We start from the raw sequence: 20,021 nt of genomic DNA, 5'->3' as shown, positions 1-20,021 counted from the left end.
GGCGGGGAAAGTTGGTTAATAACTGGCGGTTGATTTCTCTCTCTCTTTCTTTCTTGTATTTCTATGTTTAGATTATTAGGAGTAGAACTACGGTACAATCATTGTTCTTGAGGCTATAGACACATCTTAATTTTTAGCTGCCGGATGAAAGTTAAATCAATTTGGATGGTTGGAAATAAAGCTGTTCTTTTGATATCAAATATTAACGGTCCAAATCGTTTTAACCTGCATTGATCAGAACCCAAAATACAAGGTTGTACTGTAGTTGTGATCTTAGATTAGACATGAGAAATATTATATTATGGTCATCGATTTTTTGTTGGCATTGGCTGTTGTTGTTAAGAAGACAGACTAGGAAACAAAGGTAATAAAACGGCCAAGAAGTCAGCAGGCTGCTTTTAGTAAGTATCCCCATTGGACGCAATGCCTTGTACATACATAGATACATATATAACAAGTATACCAGCTCATACATGTAATATATACATGCATGCATATTTACGTGTATATATTTGTATATATGCTATACATTTATATATGTCCGTGTATGAATGCGTGTCGTTTCTGAAAATTAGTAGTCTAGCATAACCGTTGACTATTGACTGCAAATCAAAAGCATGGACTGCGTTGAGCAACACATTTGTTGATCGGACGTGTTGTGGTCTAGAATAGGTTGGTGAGTAATATTTACAAGGCAGAATTCTTTACTATATTCTGCTGGCTTAGGCATCTATTTTTGGGGCCAACGGTCAACCGTTGGCATTTGTTGACCACAGAGGAGTTTGCTTGAGATGCTGCGTGGAGTCTGCTTTTTTAGAGGCAACAAAATAAGTGGAAGCAAATACCATTGATTTAAAAAAAATAAATAAAAAAAAGGAGAAAGAGAGAAATAGGCCAAGATTTGAGATGAATTAAAATTAATAGGCCAATAGTTTACATAAGTTAATAAATAAGTCAAATTACTGTTTTCGTCCATAACTTGTTTAGTTATGAATCATAACTTGACAAGTTATTCATAATTTTTGTTCATAACTCGTCTGATTATGAACCATAACTTAACAAGTTTATCCATAATTTATCTAGTTATTAACCATAACTTAACAAATTAAGACTTATTAATTTCTATGACTAAAAATTAACTTATATACTTTCTTAAACTTTTCATATTAGCCTATTTTCTACTATTTTTGATAAAAAAAAATTGTTTAAGGACACTAGTGGTACAAAGTTAATCGCAAATGGACTCTCATATTGTAGGCCCAGCCCACCAACTATTAAGCACCACCGGTGCTAAATCTTATTGTTATTGATTTCACAAGCAAGACAACCAAAAAAAAAAAAAAAAAAGAGAGAGAAGATCACTCAACTTCTCTCTTGCCAAGTCAAATTTAATAGAGAAAATACAACAATGTTCTGCTAATCAAATCGTATACATGAATAGAATTCTGTGAATGATGGTACATCACCTTCCCAAAACTAGTACCATGCTCGTCTACACCACATTAGCTGATTCACCGAAGTGTTGTACTTCCCACGTACAAACTTCTCAAACTCGGGTTTTCGAGGACAGATAAAGCAGGGTACAAGACCTTAAACTCGGAGAAGCTCGTAGTCGTACCATCATGACAAGCAAATAGATTATTCTTAATTGGCTTGCTTCAATTTGAATAGATATAACAATTTAATTATGAAAAAAAAAAAACTTCCTTCTTCAAGCCTCGTGTAATCGTATTTATAGGATGCAACTTAGCATATTAAGAAGCTTCCCAGACCTTGTAGTCTCTTCCCTCCACAGCCCGAGACCATCTTTGAGGTCCACTTGGGGGTTCATAATGACCTGGTCCAATCTTCACCGCGACTTTTTCGTCGATGATGGCTGCATAAACATCTCTTTCTGCCTTGGTAATTTGAACCTGATTACAACGACATCAGAAGCTAATGTCAGTGTTCTCCCTAATTAATGTTACTCTAAACTTGCACATGCGTTACTGAATGGTGAACAAAATCAACTTCAAGATCTGATACTTACTCTACTACGGCAGTGGATTTTGTTCCGATTTCGCAGGGAGATTAGAGATCCAATTTCAGATCCGTAATGAGAGAAAATGTGGTCATAAAACACTGACGGCGTTCCTGGATGGGTCAGAATGTAGGCATATCCTTGAATTTCTTTTCCACCTGGAAACCTCCAATGACCCTTTGGAAAGAGGGAACAAGTAAGAAAATATGTTAGCTAGAAGAAAACGCAAGGAGCAATGGCATTAAAATATAACTAGGAAGACTAATATGTTCAAAAAATTATAAATAGTAAGTGATACAAGTACTTAGTTTTCATTTAGTAAACTGTTAAATCTATTCATTAATAGATGTCTTTTATCGATTCAAAACTGAACAACCATCTGCCACATACTGTTTTAATAGCCCAAGTTCGAAAGTAGCTAGGGGATTAGGGAGAATCCAAAATGAAATAACTTCCAACCTGAGTGGAACCAGTGTCATGATTCTCTATGAAAGTAACAGCACGAGATGGCCACCATCCAACAACACCAGGTGGCTTTCCCTTCTCATCCGATAGTCGCCAATATTCACATCTTTCTAGTGCCTACATAGAATAGATATATACTACAAATATAAGGCCACTCACGTAACAGTTGTTAAAACCAATAATACTACGAAACATGGCTATGGTAGAAAGAGCAGAAAACTGAGAGTAGTAGAAATCAAATACTTCTTCCCAACTGTATTCAAATTCTTCAGCAAGAATATGAACAAACTAATATGTTCTAGATACTTCAAGAAAGTATGAAATGTTCTAGAATCGCTAGTCCACATCTTCATTCATCGACAGCAAATCATTTCGTTTTCCCTGCACTAGTTTAAACGCTTACCGAGTGAAGAATTCCTTTTGTTGTGACATCAAATGCACCAGCGGTTCCATTTGTAGCATTAATCCAGTCAACAATTCTCTGCCGATGCCCATCTTGATTGTGATCCATTTCTCCATATGTGTAACCAAGTGAATCCCAGTACTCGCCTACAGCAAAGTAGGGCTCACTAGCATCCAAGTAGTCCTTCAAATAACCACCCCAAAACCCTCTCACATAATCAAGTCTCCATCCATCGTAGCCAATTTCTTTCCTGTGGGCCACGCATAGGTATCAAATATTACAACTAAAAATCCAAGAAAGTGCTACTGCGGAAATATGTATTAATATGCATTAATGATATTGTAACGAAGGCTTCTGATTCTTTAAACCCTTAACGAAGTAAAACTGAATTCATAAAGAGACCGCTAGTTTAAAATATTTGTACAGTAGAAATAGGAATGAATGGCAGTTTGCTGGAAACATCCAAATTTGTTTATTAATTCCCCGAAGAGCAAATAGTTACCAAATATAAACAGATACAACACAGTCACCACAAAACAAGTTTACATTAAAGCAACGCTTGTAAGGCACGTTTATTAAGTCTCCATTATAACAAGGCTTCTAAAGCACCTGATAACCGTTTAAAGACACAATTAAAGGTGCTACTATCTGACATCAACTCCAGATGTAATAGCAAATGACGAGATTTTTATCAACCAAGTCCACATATATAACATGATCGAGAAGCAGAAAGGGTGCAGCTGTAGCCTGAGGACTTGCTTACTAATAATTAGGGCATGCATTTATATCGGACATGCAACATTTGTATTTTTAATATGTTAAAACAACATGTGACATTTAAAAGCCATACGTCTCTTGTAAGGTCACCAGATCCTACCTCAGCCAGCATAACCATTCCTTGATGTCCTTCCTCACAAAATCTTGTGAATGATCAATGTTTGGAGCAGCATGAAAATTATCTCCACTACTTTTGTTTCCCCTACCCTGCATAAGAGAAAAGAAAACAGAGATTTGCAGCATAAGTCAAAGGTATTATATCGGGAAATCAGGCATAATCCTAATCACTAACCAAAAAAGGACTGTTAATCCTAAAAGCAAATAGTTGCCAGCATTTAAATATATACCTGAAAATGCGGGTCGTCTGCGACAATTGCACGATCATCCCAATTTAAACGACCACCAAATACATTCCAAACACCATTTTGATTCTGATACTGTGCACAGCGATGATTTAAGACAACATCTCCAAGAACTTTCATACCAACTTCATGGAAGATCATAACAATTTCCTTCAGCTCTTCCATAGTTCCATATCTGACATTGTACAACACAACAGCCATCAATAACATTCACAGGATCCTCCATATTCTTGATGCTACCTGTATCTCGATATAGATCTTTGAAAATAGAAATATTTGTGAGGACAATATAGAAATTCTACCAGGTCACACCTAGGAAACAGAAAAGGCAAACTGGCGCCTTTTTATTTGTGAAAAAAGAAGTTTGTAGAATATGACGCAAAGAGCCAATCACAAATGTCTGACAAGGAAGCAGGTAACTCTAACCTACTATGCTTCTAAGCAGGTTGCAAGCTAAAACTAATAATAGCATAAAGAAAAGGTGTAAAAGGAGCTCATTAGAATGAAACAATTAAGAAAATATGGAACACGACATAAAACTCCTTTTTTGGTACCTGGAATTCAGGTTGTATAAATCTGTTGGCATGTACCCCTGTTCTGACACAGATTCTGTAGGTGGTGGTAACCAAATGACAGTAAAACCAAGTGAAGATAATTCTCTAGCCTTGTCTTTGAGCTCCATGTACCATCTTCCCACTTTATGAGACTCCCAGTTAAAACCTTGGCATAATATTTCAAAACCTGTGCCTGTCCCTGAAGATATCTTGACAGTAGGTAATAAAGCCTCCGATTCTGCAACACCTTCTTCTACAAATGTTGAAACAGAACTTCTAAAAATACTATAAGCTTCAGCGGCCAGCTTTTCAATTTCTTGAAGAATACTTTCTTGTGCTTCTTTGGATTTTGTCTTCTGACTCTTGTCAGAGGAAATATCACTCACCAAGTTCCTTATTTCACTGATTATTCCATCGGTATATGCAGAAAGAGAACTAATTTCATTTTCCTCTGCAGGTTTTCCAGGTGTCTCTGCCCCTTCAGCTTGAACCTGTTTGGGAAGACCAGAAGCGATAGTTGAGCTCGGAAGGCGGATGTAGAAGTCATTTCCCATGCAGTTTAACCAAGAATTGTCATTTTGCCTGAGAACAAAAAGAAATCCTTCAAGCCCTTCTTCCAAGGTAAACACTTTAAAAGATCCTATTCCACCTTCTTTTGCCTGCAAGCAGGATTCCCTTGTAAATAGCAAGAAATTAATCCGTTACGACAGATCAATACTATTTCTCAGACAGCACAGATGAGAATTCCATTACAAAGTTTTTTTTTTTTTTTCAAGAAGAAGAGAGAAGGAAAGATAAAAACAACTTCAAGAGCACAATGTTGCATTCACTCGGATCTTATATGCATTTACCCAATTGAGTGTCTTCCCACTTCTTGAATAACCCATGGATTCATCCGTTAGCAACTATAAAACTTGTGAAAAACAGAAGGAAGAAACAACAACAAAACAGAGTGCTCTACATTTTACATAGTGGTAATATCATGACGATATAGAATAGCAATAGCAAGATGGTTAAAAAAATGGCAGAAAACATAAATGATGTTAGACAAAAGCACCAAAAAGAAGTTCAATTTTTATAGGAAGAGCAGAATTCCTACCTCTAACACCGTTCGCAAAGCCTTGTCCTTGAATATGACAGTATTAGGTGGATATGGTGAAGCTGGAACTTCCCAGTTTTTAGCATCATCTCTACAAACTCCCCAGTGCACGACAACCTCACCAGATAGATCTGTTTCCATGTACAGAAGACTTTTGGCTGTATCAGGGTGCTTCCTAACAGAAACAGAAACCGAGTTACAAACAACCACCTCTTTTGCTAAAGGAAGTTCCTCATAGAATCCTTCTAGGGGCCTATTTTCTTGTTCAGTGTCTCTGGATTCAGTATTGCTCTCTTGATCTTTAGAATCCAATGCTTCTGCTTTAAAGAACATGTTGGAAAGCTGTCCAAGACCTCCAGTTTATGATGAAAAACAAATTGAATAAAAGGGACCGGATTTCAGGAAAAAATCAGGTAAAAATAAATTTATCTTCATAACAGCTCCAGTATATCAAGCATACAAAAATTAAGAAATGTGACAAGTAGTGATTTGTGTAACCTGGCCATTTACCAAAGCCCTTTCTCCGTCCAACTATATTGCCACCCTCCTGTAGATAGTCCACAAGAGGCACTTTAAAATCTCTCGCTCTATGCTGATACCAAGAACCCGTTTCCTCATCCTTCACCCCCGAAAAAGAAAAAGATGAGAAAAAATGGAGAGAAATGAAAAATCAACTGAAAATTGTCCATCTTACTCAATAATTTAGCATTTCAAAACTGACATGCATTTCTACTAATTGTAATAAATCACAACCTTTAGGACGAAATTTATTGCCGCGATTGAACTCTTGGGATCAAAATCAATCTTGACTTCTTGAAATGTATCACCTCCCAAAGATGAAGATGACTTCTTAAAAGGCGTCTCTATTGCATAGTCCTATAAAAAACGTAAATAATATAAATTAAAATTGAAAAAAAACAATTTAATTCGCAATGAATATATGCTATCTGGAAAAGGTAAAACAGGTACCTTGATTCGGACTGATCCAGGAGGAATCATTCCACTGGGAGGTTGATCCCATTCGCTGCAAGTAATTCAAATATACAACCACTATATGATTATAACTGATGGAGAAAATCTAGCAATAGCCATCAAATCAAACTCGATAGATAATTTGATAAACCAATGATTTTTTTCCACGTTTCAGAATACGGTTAACCAACATGTTAACTAATCGATTACGATAAATTGGATTGGATTTTGCAGTTTTTTCTTCTGCAGTACCTCGACGTGACATGAGCGTGAAAGGGGCTCAATAATCAGTATTCTTTTTATAAGGGCTACAATAATTTATTTTGGCTTTTTGACCCCATATTGTAGGGTGGATCTCAAAAAATATGAAAGATCTCCCTCCAAGTCGTACATACGACTTTCATCGGCTTTCCACAGAATTCTATATGTATCTATGAGATCGAGTATGGAATTCTGTTGACTCACTTTAAATAGAAACGATATACTTCAAAATTTCCATAGTCCATAAAAGCAAGTTGATAACAATAAGTACACAAATTAACATAACTAAATCGAAATACAATAGTAAATGAAAACTTACTTGCCAACATCATCAACATAAGAAACTCCCCAGTGAAGAATCCATTTTCCAGGAAGATCACAACCCACAGTGAACTGCCAATCTTGTTTGTTCTTCCCATGATCCAACCTGATGAAGATCTTTCCCTCCACCTATAATTTCACGTTAATCAAATCCACGTTCCCATCATAATCAAATCTCAAATCCTATTTTATTTTCCGCTTCCACGGTAAAATTAAAAAGCATGAAAACAAAAGGCAAAATAAATTTAACAAAACGTTCTGCTAATAGATAACAATCAAAAATTCAAAATCATATTTGGAGAGCGTAAAACACGTAATAATTTCAACTAAAACAAACAACAAAAATCAATTAAAGTTTATCCAGGAAAAAAAAAAGAACGAATGAACTAAATATTCAAGCTTGAAATTAGTGAACAAAATTAAAACCAAAATCTAAAAATGATAATAAACAGGACGGTCAAATTTACGATTAATTCAAAATTTCCAGAAATAAAACAAACAGATAAACAAAATATTCAAGCTTGAAATTTGTGACAAAATCAGAATCAAAATCTAAGAAGGAAATCCAAACCACTGAAGTTTGCTTCAAGGGAAAAGTCTCCTTGAAAAAGACGTCAGAAGATTCGAAAGCCTCGACGGCAGCCTTTCCGGGGGCGGAGATAGCTCGGACAAGGAGAGGCCGGCGATGAGGCTTGAAATCGCAGAAGAAGGTTTTCCGGCCATGGAAGTCGAACTTCTTTGGGAAGCAAGACCAGGAACAAGGCTTGAATTGCTTCGATCCATGAGAGAACCTGGAGGTTTCTCGGCGACAATGGTGGAAGAGGGGCTCTATGGTAATGGTCGACATGGATCGAGCTAATACAGAGTTCCGAGCATTACAGAGAAGAAGAAGAAGAAGGAAAAATGTTTTTTGCTATGGATACGTGTAAGACGTTTGTTTTGTCGTGTACATCAAAAAGTCGATCAAATATTCTATTCACTTTTTTCATAAAAGGTGCACAAAATTTATTGACGTGGCTAGATAAAAGCGCCTGCTAGCGTTTTCCTTTTTTGGCCTTTTTACATGGATGTCCTTTAAACTTCTTACATTTGAAAAATCAGTCCTTAAACTAAAAATGTTAACAATTTACTCCTCAAATTTCAAAAAAATATGTTGCATGGTATGTCCAATCAAAAATGAGATTTTTTTTATGGTTTTCTTGTCTGTTACAAGCACGGGAGCCACTATTTACGACAGCCTAACTCTTTTTTGCTCTAATTGGAACTTATATGAAAAATAACTTACTTGCAGTGTTGCTGATTATCCCTAATTCATCGTAAAAAAGAGGAAAATTTATTAATAACGGGTCTCAATTAGAGCAAAAAAGACCTAGATCGTTCTCAACAAATGGTCACTACGAGTAACATACAAGAAAAACATAAAAAAATTGAACTTCATTTTTTATTGGACTTATTATGCAATAAATTTTTTAAGTTTAAAAGGTTAATCGTCAATATTTTAATTTAAGAACTGATTTACTAATTACAAGAAGTTGAGAGGACATATATGCAAATAAGCCATTTTTTTCTTTTGCTGGACTTATAATAAGTTTTTTTTTTCTTATTTACCGTTAAAGCCCCTTTTTTCCGATTTTAAATGTTATATATGTGATCTTTTTTTTTTTATAAATGTGATCTCTTTTTTTTTAAGAAACAAAACATGTGATTTCAATTGGGGAAAAGAAAAAATAAACAAAACATGTGATTTTGATTGCTTAATTGTTAGTCATCCATATAGTTCGGTATTCTGATAATTACAAATATGTTATGAACGAAAATATAAAATTAAATCAAATGAAAAATATAGAAAATCAAATGAAAACAAAATGATAGACGGGATACATTTTTTGTCATTTGACGTCTTATTTACAATAATTTTTATTACCAATTCAAAACAAATTGTAAATACCAATTAATTATTGAAAATAGTAGCTATTAGTTAAGGAAAATACATTCAAATTAAGACGTTAAAAGCATAAATTATGACCACACAACTGCAAACTATATATCGACACGACTTTAATAAAAATTAGGTTTAATTCATAACTCGGAATGAAATGCTCAAAAAAGGACAAGATTTCATGATCAATAACCTAGCGAATTGCAAAACACCTAAAGACAACACCGGAGTTGCTCTCACTTTTTAAGGGTCGTTTAATTCACACGTTTAAAATTATATTTCTAATTTTATTATAGTATTTTTTTCTTATAAAAAATGTAAACAAAAAAAGTTATTATCAATTAATTCTCTCAAATAATTTGAATTTAGAATCAAAATCAATGATTTAAACGTGTGAACTAAATAAATTATATATTAATTATCATCAAGATTAATTATATATCATTAAAAAAAGGGATTTTCTCTGATAGTTCCTATAAAAATGGATTACCGGTAGTCTCTTACTTTTTAATCGTCAAATCTATATCAGAATATGTTTGTTTTGCATATTTTTTTAATCTAATGTGATTTTGACTAAATTTAACAGTTAAAATTTGAGACTAAGAAATGGCAGACTATTGAAAAAACTCCCTAAAAAAAGAAAAAGCAAAAGAAAACTATGTCAATACCAATGGTGTCTGATGTTCATTACTTGTAAATCATTTACGGACCGTTTATTTTATATATTCAAACTCAAATCATTAATTCTGCTACAATATTTTATCTCACAAAAAATTTAAATTTCAAACACAAAATCAAAAATCATAGAACATGTCCTTATTCTCAACTACTTCCAACTTTTCATTCTCCCCCAAACTTGTAGGATCTGTACATATTTCAAATTTTTTCTTTTCTTTTTTTTTTTTAATGAAAACGAGTTCACGTACTTGTGACCTTTTATTAAGAAAAAAAGAAAAATACATCAGACAGGAGAAAGCAACAAAACAACAAAATCAAGCTCTGAATTTATATCTTATAAATTTAGAAACATCTGGAAACTCCTTTAAGAATAAAGTTTAAAGCATCATGCCACTAAGTATAAAAACCCAAAACCAGCAACTGTACTAACTTCCCTCGACGAATGAGAAATAAACAAAACTCATAGAATTAGGGTCCGTTTAGTTCGTTGATTCGAGTTTTTAATTTGAGTTGAAATATAATTTTATGTGAATTTTTTATTATAATAAAAAAATTAAATATAATTATTTATAAAATTTTTTTACTATAATAAAACACAAATGAGCGAAATAAACAGAAACTTAAATACTCTCCAGAGCATTAACCGAAGCATTACAAAAAGACAAAGAACCTTAGAACACCCGCATCGAAAAAGGTTAACAAGACAAGCTAAAAAAAAAAATTACAAAAGCATTCAATCATTATCTTCAATTTCTAAATTCTATGCTACATTTTTTTTTTCAATTTTTTATAGCCGACATCATCATGTTTTTCTTGTGCTCTGGATATACCTTCTGTTGCTGCTAGAGCCCGCTTTAGTTGGTCTATATCACATCAATCAATAATTTCTCAAAATACTAGCAAAAAAGAAAATCAATAATTTCTCAACAAAAAAAAAAAAACTCCTAAGGTTAGAACTACCCAGAAAAACTGTTGTTTCTAATTGTTAGTTAATTTTTTAAAAATTTAGGGCCCGTTTAGTTCGCTGATTCGAGTTTTTAATTCGAGTTGAGATGTAATTTTATGTGAGAGCTTTTTACTATAGTAAAAAAGTTAGATGTGATTGTTTGTGAGAGCTTTTTACTGTAGCAAAACTCGAATTCTAAACTCGAATTAACAAAATGAACGGGACCTTAATGTGTCCATCTACATTACAAATTTACAACGCAACGACACGTAACTATTCCTAATCACTAATAATTTCTGTGTAAATTAAAATTTTCTACCATAAAAGATCTCAAAAAAAGGTGAGAGGGACTTTATAGTCCTTGTAAAATGGATCACTTTTAGTCATATTTTTCGGTCATTAGATCTACATTAAAATATGTCTATTTTTTATATTTTTAATCTGATGTGATTTTAATTAAATTTTATAATAAAAATTGAGAATATTAATAGGATAGATTATCAGAAAAATTCTCATAAAATAAAACATATTTTTTATAGAAAAATAAAAAAATTATTTAATAAGTCAATTCTACAAATAGTATCAGTTAAAAACGGTTAGATCAAGCCATAACTATATCAAATCAAATTAAAAATAAATATCTACCATTTTTTTCCTTATCTCATCAGAAATGCCCCCAAAATTTTCCAACTCAAGTTAGTGGGAACATAGGAAAAAAAAAAAAAAGAAAAAAAAAAGAAGCGAATATGCCGAACCGAACTCCCTTGTCCCGACTCTCGAGGTCATAAATTTCCCGAAGCTCCGAAACCCCGTCTATCAGGTCAAAAGATCGACGGCCACCGAACCCACTTACCACCACAAGATTCAACGGTTCAAATCCAACGCATCAGCAAAGACCGATCCTATCGTCCTCCTAACAACTCTCCCATTTTTCTCCACCTCTGAACTGTTTCCATTCAAAATTCACTCCCATACCCTCTTTTTTCTCGCTCATTTTCCTGCGCTTTTTCTCGGGAAAAAAATGGTGAAAGGACCGGGTCTCTACTCCGACATTGGCAAGAAAGCCAGAGGTTAGTGATTTTTTATTTTCTCCTTTCAATTTTATCTCCTGGCTCGTAAATTTTTTTTTCTTTTTTCATGAATTTATATATATTTCTCAGATCTTCTGTACAAGGATTACCAGGCTGATCACAAATTCACCATCACTACTTACACTTCCGCCGGAGTCGTAAGCTTCTGGACTTTTCCTTTTTCATTTCTATTTTCTTATTATGGTGTTGTTCATTTTATCGGTGAATTGCATTCTGTATTGGTTGTTTGCTTATTTTTTCGATGAGAAATAAGTATTTCTTTATATTTTCTGATGAAATTTAATGATTGTGTTAACCAAAACGACCTTTCAGTAAGTCTTGTGGAAACCTTTTTATTTTTATTTTTAATTTAATTGTTGACCTATTAATCTTCCGCTAAGTTGCTGGGGAATCAGAAAGAGAAAATAAATGAAATAATTAAATCATATGCTTCGCTTGTCTATTATATGTGGTAATTAAGAGAATTCTACGATAGGGTATGAAAATATCTGTCGGATTATGTTTTAAAACTGTCAAATTTGTATCCAACAATTTTGCATACATTTCATTTTGATGTGATTTTGATCAGATTCAAACGTTTAGAAACACGCACTACCTACTGTAGAAGCTCCTTCTAATTAGGTGAAAATGAAATGAGTTTGGATAAGGATGGATTCAGTGTTTGTACCGTTTTCAATTATTCAATCATCTGTTAAGTTGCTGGGAAATCAGAAAGAGAGAATAAATGAAATGATTAAATCATAGACCTTTCTCCTTTTCTATTATTTTACGTTTGAAATTAAGTGGGATGAGATTAGAAAAGGATGGATTCAGTGTTTGTACTGTTTTGTATGTCATTTTTTTGTCCTGTTTCTTTATGAAATTGCACAAGCATTAGTTTTGATGCTTGTATGTTGATTTTGCTTTTCAGTTTTAAATTTGTGTTTAAAGTTGAATCTCTGATATGCTCTAATCAACAAATTCACTACACTTCAGGCAATCACTTCGACTGGAATCAAGAAAGGCGAGCTCTTTTTGGCCGATGTGAGCACCCAATTGAAGAACAAGAACATCACAACTGATGTAAAAGTTGATACCAACTCTAACGTAAGTTTCAAAAATGCACAGTTACTTCTTTCCTCTTTATCTTTCCCTGAAATGTCTCCCCGTTGAGCCACACTTTATAATGATGTTTTCATCTTGTTGTTCTCAACTAGTTATGAGAATTTTGTTTGTGGTCTAAATGTCTAATCACTACTATTGGAATGTGAATATGCAGCTTCTCACCACCATCACTGTCGATGAGCCGGCACCTGGACTCAAGGCAATCTTTAGCTTTATTGTTCCTGATCAGAGATCTGGAAAGGTAAGGACTAAGCTGCTTGTTCATTTCTCTTCAATTTCATACGAATTTATTCGCTTAAGGACACATCATTTGGCTACAGATTAAATATAAATTGGTATTGTGGTTATGGTAATAGGTGGAACTCCAATACCAGCACGAGTATGCTGGGATCAGCACTAGCATTGGGTTGACTGCAAATCCGTCCGTCAACTTTTCTGGTGCGGTTGGAAACAATACTCTGGCCATTGGAACAGATCTGTCGTTTGACACTGCCACTGGGAACTTCACCAAGTTCAATGCTGGGTTGAATTTCACCCGCTCCGACCTAATTGCTTCCTTGACATTGTGAGTTATTTTCTTCCTCTTCCGGTATGTAAATTCAAATCAATACAGTTTCATGGTTGTGTGACCTCTTCAATCTATGCAGGAATGATAAAGGTGATGCCCTAACTGCTTCGTACTACCATTCTGTAAGCCCACTGACCAACACTGCTGTTGGGGCGGAGCTATCCCATAGTTTCTCAAGCAATGAAAACACACTCACAATTGGCACACAACACGCTCTTGATCCCCTAACTACTTTGAAGGCTCGTGTAAACAATTCCGGGAAGGCCAGTGCTCTCATTCAGCACGAGTGGCGCCCGAAATCGCTCTTCACCATTTCAGGAGAAGTGGACACCAGGGCAATTGAGAAGAGCGCAAAGATTGGTCTAGCCTTGGCCCTTAAGCCTTAGACTAAGGAACTTGTCTGGCGCCAAGCTAATGCCATTGGAAGAAGGTTGGTCTTTTTTAGTGGGGGCAATAAGTCAGGTCCAGTGGCACAGTAACTTTTCCGATGAACTTGCGGTTTGTTGATGTGTTGGTTTCTTCAAATCTTTTGGTGGTCATGGGTTGTATAAAATAATTGGCACAAACTATAGTCAAATTCCATTTCATATTCATCCGTTACCTTTTGTCAATGGACGGGTATACTTAAATTGGTTTGATATGAAAGTTTTGTCGCTTTTGCTTCCATTTTCAAAATAATAAAAATAAAGTAAAACACGATCTTGTTAAGCTGACTCTCTCTCTCCCCCCACCAAGTTTGAATTAGGATGTGTTTGATGGATGGATTCCCCCCACCAAGTTTGAATTAGGATGTGTTTGATAGATGGATTCAGAATCATGATTATGGATCTTAGTTTAGAATGTGTTTGTTTACAGTGATTTTAAATCAGTATTTAGTTTGAATTATTCTGAATTATAATTTAGAATTTAATGTGATGTTTTAAATTATTTCAAATTATGATTTTAAAACCATCATCCTCTTAATTTAAGGTAATTTAAACTCTTAATTCAGAATCATGATTTCAAAATCATGATTTAAACTCAAAATTATAAATCATGATTTTGATTTTAGAATCATGATTTGAATCATCATACCAAACGAATCTTTAGTTATTGGTCCTAAGGTTGAGAACTAGTTTTCAACCGTATCTGCATCAAAATCCCCTCATTTTAGGTTGTTGGGGGATTTTAATTTTTGGTGGCTGATAGAACAAGGGTATAGAGTAATTTGACAAAACAGAAAAATCAAAACAAAGTAATATCCAAACCATTCCCATGACTACAGACGAAGCCTGGTATACGACTCACTAATCCTTCTAGCTTCTTTATTCACACAGATCCATCGTATTAAAATAGAAGCACATACCGGTGAATGAGATAGTTGACTCTAGACACTCACACTAGTGCAATTTCTTTCAAGTACTTTCTAATCACAAAAGCACTTTACAGAGACACAAATGCAATAATCCAAAATTTGAGCATTTGACTTTTGCTTAGCTTCTGCTTCTATCTAACGTAGTCCTATACTCTACTCCACAATTACATTTGCCTGAATAAAACCCTCTCTTATCTGCGAAGAAATATCTCTCACGGCACCAGGTCCATGTGGAATAAAAACTGAGTTGGCCTTTGAAGATGCACCAATCTCCTTCATCGTGTCAAAGTATTGCGTCACGAGAATCATGTCCATGATATCCTTTGATGACGTCCCGGGTACATTTGCAGAGAAGGCAAGCACACTGTCCCTCAACCCGTCAACAATCGCTTGGCGCTGCCGAGCTATGCCGAGCCCACCCAGATACTTGGACTCTGCATCTCCCTCGGCTTTTTTTATCTGCAAAATCTTCTCTGCTTCGGCTTTCTCATTTGCTGCCACCCTCAATCTAGCAGCTACAAGTCAAAGATACGCACATCAAACATTTGGCAGATCATGATAGAAGTAGTTTGTTAGGATTCCCACGTTTGTGTGTGATCTGCTCTGGTCATTAATGATCTAAGGAAGAAAATCAAAGAACGTAGCAAACAAATAATACGAGAAATTTGGGCCATCCTAGAAACACTCAAGACAATAAAGTTTGTATACCTGCATTGATCTCATTCATTGCTCTCTTCACACGCTCATCTGGTTCAATATCAACAATAAGAGTCTGGACTATCTCGAATCCATAATGAGACATGGCCTATAGTATCCAAAGAGGAAGTGAGAAGATGAGTATTTTGTCGTTTAATTCTAAACGGCGAGTAAAAGTAGACAGGTTTTACCTTTTCAAGTTCATCTTCCACAGCTTTCGCTATCTCATTCTTCTGTTCAAAAGTCGAATCCAGGTCCAATTTTGGAACACTTGCCCTGACAACTGAACGCCAAAGAGAAACTTGTTAGTTCCTGATGCAACCAGTTATCTAGTCTAGGCCAAACAATAACGATGCAGAACGTCCATACCAACCACAGAGCAAACGACCACAAATCTCAACCATAGGGGTGTTGCTATTTAAAGATACAACTAAAAGCACTTAAAAATCTCAAGTTTTGGATTAAAAGACGCAGAGTTCACCGATACATCGAATGTTATACAAGCGTCGGTACTTTATATTCCATACCATCAAAAACATAAGACTGGATCTGGCCCCTGGTATTGCTGAGCTTGTAGAAAGCGTCAGAAGCCTTGTCTGTTAAAGCGCGGTATTGAACAGACGCAACTACAGTAACAAAAACATTATCCTGGGGAAACAACATGAATCAGAATGTAAATTGATTGCAATTCAAACATATAAACTGCATCGATAAAGAATACGTAAGTAATGATACTAGACTTGGAAAAATATGAAGTGTTCTGATGTAAAGCAGTCAGCAGAAGGCTTTCAAATTCCATTATATGTAAATTTCCATTGCACATAATTGTTTCATTGCCACTAGGAGTTTTGTGTTAGACTCACCAATTTGTACAGACCTAGTCATCATAATGAGAAATGAAGAAAACTATGCAACAAACCTTCGTCTTTGTTTCGCAACGAACATCCAACTGCTGTACACGTAACGAGAGGTGCCCAGCTAGACGGCTCCCGAAAAACCATGGCACGCAGTGACAACCAGGTTCAAGCACATCATCAAACTTCCCAAAAGTTTCTTTGATAGCTACATTAGATTGGTCCACTTGAATGCAGCCTAAAGTTTGACCCATCTTTTCGTTCTACCAAATATACAAACAACAGAGAAGATCAGTTATATTTACGTGAAGGAAAAGAGAATTCTATAGATATACTTGAGGGGCTATGTTGTCCTCGTTGAAATCCTATAACGAAACCAGATAAACCTTTCTTCTTCCGCAGATTTTTACGGAAAGAAACATGCCATAAGACTGTCAAGATCACTCATTTCAGTTTCCATCTATTCCCAGATAAATCTTTCTTCTTCCGGGTCAAATTCATCTAGAAATTGTAATAAATTTCTAAGAGAAAAACAAAAGCTAAACAAATATGCCAATAAATAATCATATTTGACTAATAGAAATCCAATTTAACTGTTGAATCGTATGAACCAAAGAACTGAACTTCTGCCTAATATGAATCAGTTTTATTTCCTAAAATTTTTTTCAAAAATAGAGGAAGAACTGTAATTTTAGACTTCGCTATTCGAGTTTTTAATTCAAAAAATTTAAATCAGAAATAAACGGAACCACTTTACAGTCTAGTTGATGAATACTCTCTCTCGCGGATAATCAAACTTAAATGATAAGAAAATAAAACAAAAATCTAGAATATAAAGAGGAACGGGTATAATAAGACTATAAAGTATTAAAAAAATGGCACCAATCATCATATCATACGTCCAAAAGTCAAATGACAGCGTAAGCAACAAAATGATGTTCTCTGAAGAAAAAAAAATAAAATGAAATAAAATGTTTTAAATTAGGCTCAAATTAAAATATCGCTTCCGTTTTACGCGTTTCGCAAGTCAGTGGCATATAACAAAGTCACCTCTGTGAATACAGTACTACTTACTTTAATTCTACTCCTCGTCTCTGCTTTATTATTATTATTATTATTTATTATTATTATGTTGTTGTTGTTATTATTATTATTATTATTTATTATTATGTTGTTGTTGTTGTTATTATTATTATTATTATTTATTATTATGTTGTTGTTGTTGTTATTATTATTATTATTATTTATTATTATGTTGTTGTTGTTGTTATTATTATTATTATTATTACCGACGAAAATTGCTTTTTGAAGATAAAAATCATCCTAAGAACTAATTAATCATCAATTATCTCTAAACAAGGATTAAAAAAATTACCAGGAAAAGGAATTATAACAGGAAGCAATTCCAGCTATCAGAGAGATCCACCGGTCAAATCCAAACTTTTGCGCAAACTACGGAATTCAAAAATCGTACCAAAAAAATCATAATTCGTCTGTTTGCATTACAAGATGAGAAGAAAAGAAAATCCGAGCGCCAGATTCAAGGATGATACAGTGAATTCAGAGTGAAAGCTTTTCGTCGCTCACCTTTGGACTGCAGAAATCGAAACCCTCGCGCCAAGGATTCTCGCGCCGTGAGAAAATAAGAGAATTTTTTTTTTTTTCGTTTCTTTTCTTTTCGAGAAAGAAAATGAAAATTAATAGTGAATGAAATAAAGAGAAAACCACGTGTATAAAAGAGGGACCAAAAAATATCCGGTATTCATGGGCGCAGCATACTAATTTGTCAGCAATGAAAATGGGGAAATTGAATTTTCTCCGCTCTTTCCGGGACAATTTCCAAAGAATCTTTTTTTTTTAAGTCTTCAGTTTATTGCTTTTTTTTTTTTGTTTCCTCTTTGTTTTTCTTTTTTAATATTTTTTTCTGATCTTTTTTCTTTTTTTTATCTTTTATCTTTTTTAATGTTATTCGTAAGACAACGATATCTCAAAAAACAGATATTAGAAATTACAAAAGAAAAAGAAAAACAATATAAAAAGCGAGGTTTTTGTCATTCTTTTTTTCTTGTCGATATAATTGTGACTTGTGAGCTATATAGTTTTTTGCTCTTTTAAAATTTTTTTTTTTAATGGAATTAAAAAAGCTGTGAGCTAGAATAAAGGAATTCCAACCTCATGCTCCCTTATCCGGACCCCAAAGATTAACATTTTTTTTTTTTTTTTTTTTTTTGCTTTTTTGGGGTTTTGAAAGGTCAATTTAACTTCCAATTGAGAGAATGTGTCAACACTTAGCGGAGACATCAAAATGAGTATCAAGTCCAATATATTGTGGAGCCATAAAACGATCATTAGCCAGCTAGAAATCCAAACAATAATGTTGATGCACGCTCTACTCTGTTAGATCAGTGTTAAAACTATGATTGATCCTATTTTTTTTTGTCACGAAAACAAACTGTCTGTTCTTTTAGAGTGTGATTTAAGTGTAGTTTTTAAGTTAAATTTGAGTTATAACTTGAGTTTAATTTGAATTATAATTTGAGTTGAAGTTGTAACTTGAATTTGTATTTGGTTGTGTGCATTTGAGTTATGATTTGAGATAAAAATCTTTTTGAGTTTGTGTTTGAGTGAGTCAAAATATAAAATTATATTTAGATAGTATTTTAATAAAAAATCAATGCTGATGAAAAATTTTAATAAGGTATATCTTAATGTTGATAAAAAATTTTAATAAGATATATATGTGGGGTTTTATTCATCTTTTCGTTGTCAACGCATAGAAAAAAAAATCATCTCAATCAGGATTAAAACGAAAAAGTTATAGCATTTTTAATAATAGAAAAAATATTGTTCATTAATTTGAGTTCGAGTTTCTGAATTCGAATTGAATGGAAAACTTAAATTCGAGTTTTAGTCTCAAATTTAAATTTAAATTTAAAAAAACATAAACTTAAATAAAATTAGAACTCAAATTATTTTTTTTTTTGAGTTTTTGAAGCTAACGACATATTCTAAACTGTTAAAAAGAGTTGTGACATGCCACGGCCTACTTGGCGATAAAGCTCAACGCGACCTACCTATGCAGCCTCGTCATGGAGTTTTCTAGGTCCGCACGCCTACTGCCCTGAGAACATCGTTTTCTTTCACCTCCGGCTTGTCGTAACCGCCACCTTTTCTTACATCGTCCACTGTAAAATCTTGGATTAGATTTGATATAACTCATGAAATCGATTTGGATTAAATCAAGCACTTTTACCTTTAAGATACGCAACTCAAAATGCAACCTCTCTATATGTTACGTATACAGCTTTACTTTCACACATCCAATCAAACTTTCATAAAAGGAACCTTAAAAATATATATATTTCTCTCAAACTTTCACACTTTCATTTTCTTTAGATTGCTTATTGGATGTTCAATGGACCCTGCAATTTCTAGTTTTGGAGTTTATAAGAAAATAAGGGATTTATGAACGTCAATTCTTGCTCTCTCTCTGTTTTTTTTTTTTTTTTTTTCAACGTTAGTATTAAACTTATATTTCAAAAAGGGTTTAACAGATT

The 20,021-nt window shown here is 33.9% G+C and overlaps 3 protein-coding genes across 7 annotated transcripts; 1 reads left to right on the top strand and 2 right to left on the bottom strand.

Moving 5' to 3' along the window:
- Nucleotides 1-1,255: 1,255 nt before the first annotated feature.
- Nucleotides 1,256-8,172, bottom strand: LOC21403957 (alpha-amylase 3, chloroplastic). Of its 4 annotated transcripts, none has more exons than XM_024165597.1 (13): nt 7,806-8,172; nt 7,233-7,363; nt 6,650-6,704; nt 6,434-6,556; nt 6,179-6,299; nt 5,681-5,997; nt 4,582-5,240; nt 4,013-4,202; nt 3,766-3,872; nt 2,889-3,138; nt 2,480-2,602; nt 2,030-2,197; nt 1,256-1,913 (listed from the first exon to the last, which is right to left on the bottom strand). In XM_024165597.1, the coding sequence occupies exons 1-13, from the start codon at nt 8,079-8,081 to the stop codon at nt 1,755-1,757; spliced, it is 2,679 nt and encodes an 892-aa protein (XP_024021365.1). In that variant the 5' UTR covers nt 8,082-8,172; the 3' UTR covers nt 1,256-1,754. The 4 variants fall into 4 exon arrangements, with proteins under 4 accessions (XP_024021365.1, XP_024021366.1, XP_010096344.1 ...); XM_024165598.1 differs by having other exon boundaries at nt 6,191-6,299; XM_010098042.2 differs by having other exon boundaries at nt 1,257-1,913; nt 5,681-6,033.
- Nucleotides 8,173-11,476: 3,304 nt separating this feature from the next.
- On the top strand, nt 11,477-14,272 carry LOC21403956 (mitochondrial outer membrane protein porin of 36 kDa). Its single transcript, XM_010098041.2, has 6 exons — nt 11,477-11,867; nt 11,958-12,025; nt 12,864-12,974; nt 13,147-13,233; nt 13,349-13,557; nt 13,640-14,272. Exons 1-6 carry the CDS (start codon nt 11,819-11,821, stop codon nt 13,944-13,946), a joined length of 831 nt encoding a protein of 276 aa, XP_010096343.1. The 5' UTR covers nt 11,477-11,818; the 3' UTR covers nt 13,947-14,272.
- A 509-nt stretch (nt 14,273-14,781) lies between these two features.
- On the bottom strand, nt 14,782-18,181 carry LOC21403955 (hypersensitive-induced response protein 2). 2 transcript variants are annotated; one of them, XM_024165580.1, is made up of 7 exons: nt 18,052-18,134; nt 17,840-17,916; nt 16,530-16,727; nt 16,138-16,258; nt 15,802-15,893; nt 15,623-15,719; nt 14,782-15,429 (listed from the first exon to the last, which is right to left on the bottom strand). In XM_024165580.1, exons 3-7 carry the CDS (start codon nt 16,716-16,718, stop codon nt 15,068-15,070), a joined length of 861 nt encoding a protein of 286 aa, XP_024021348.1. In that variant the 5' UTR covers nt 16,719-16,727; nt 17,840-17,916; nt 18,052-18,134; the 3' UTR covers nt 14,782-15,067. The 2 variants fall into 2 exon arrangements, with proteins under 2 accessions (XP_024021348.1, XP_010096342.1); XM_010098040.2 differs by lacking the exon at nt 17,840-17,916 and having other exon boundaries at nt 18,052-18,181.
- Nucleotides 18,182-20,021: the final 1,840 nt, after the last annotated feature.

This window comes from Morus notabilis, unplaced genomic scaffold (genome assembly GCF_000414095.1).
Source record: "Morus notabilis unplaced genomic scaffold, ASM41409v2 Scaffold155, whole genome shotgun sequence".
Taxonomy (NCBI): Eukaryota; Viridiplantae; Streptophyta; class Magnoliopsida; order Rosales; family Moraceae; genus Morus; species Morus notabilis.
This window is presented reverse-complemented; position numbering and strand designations above follow the sequence as displayed.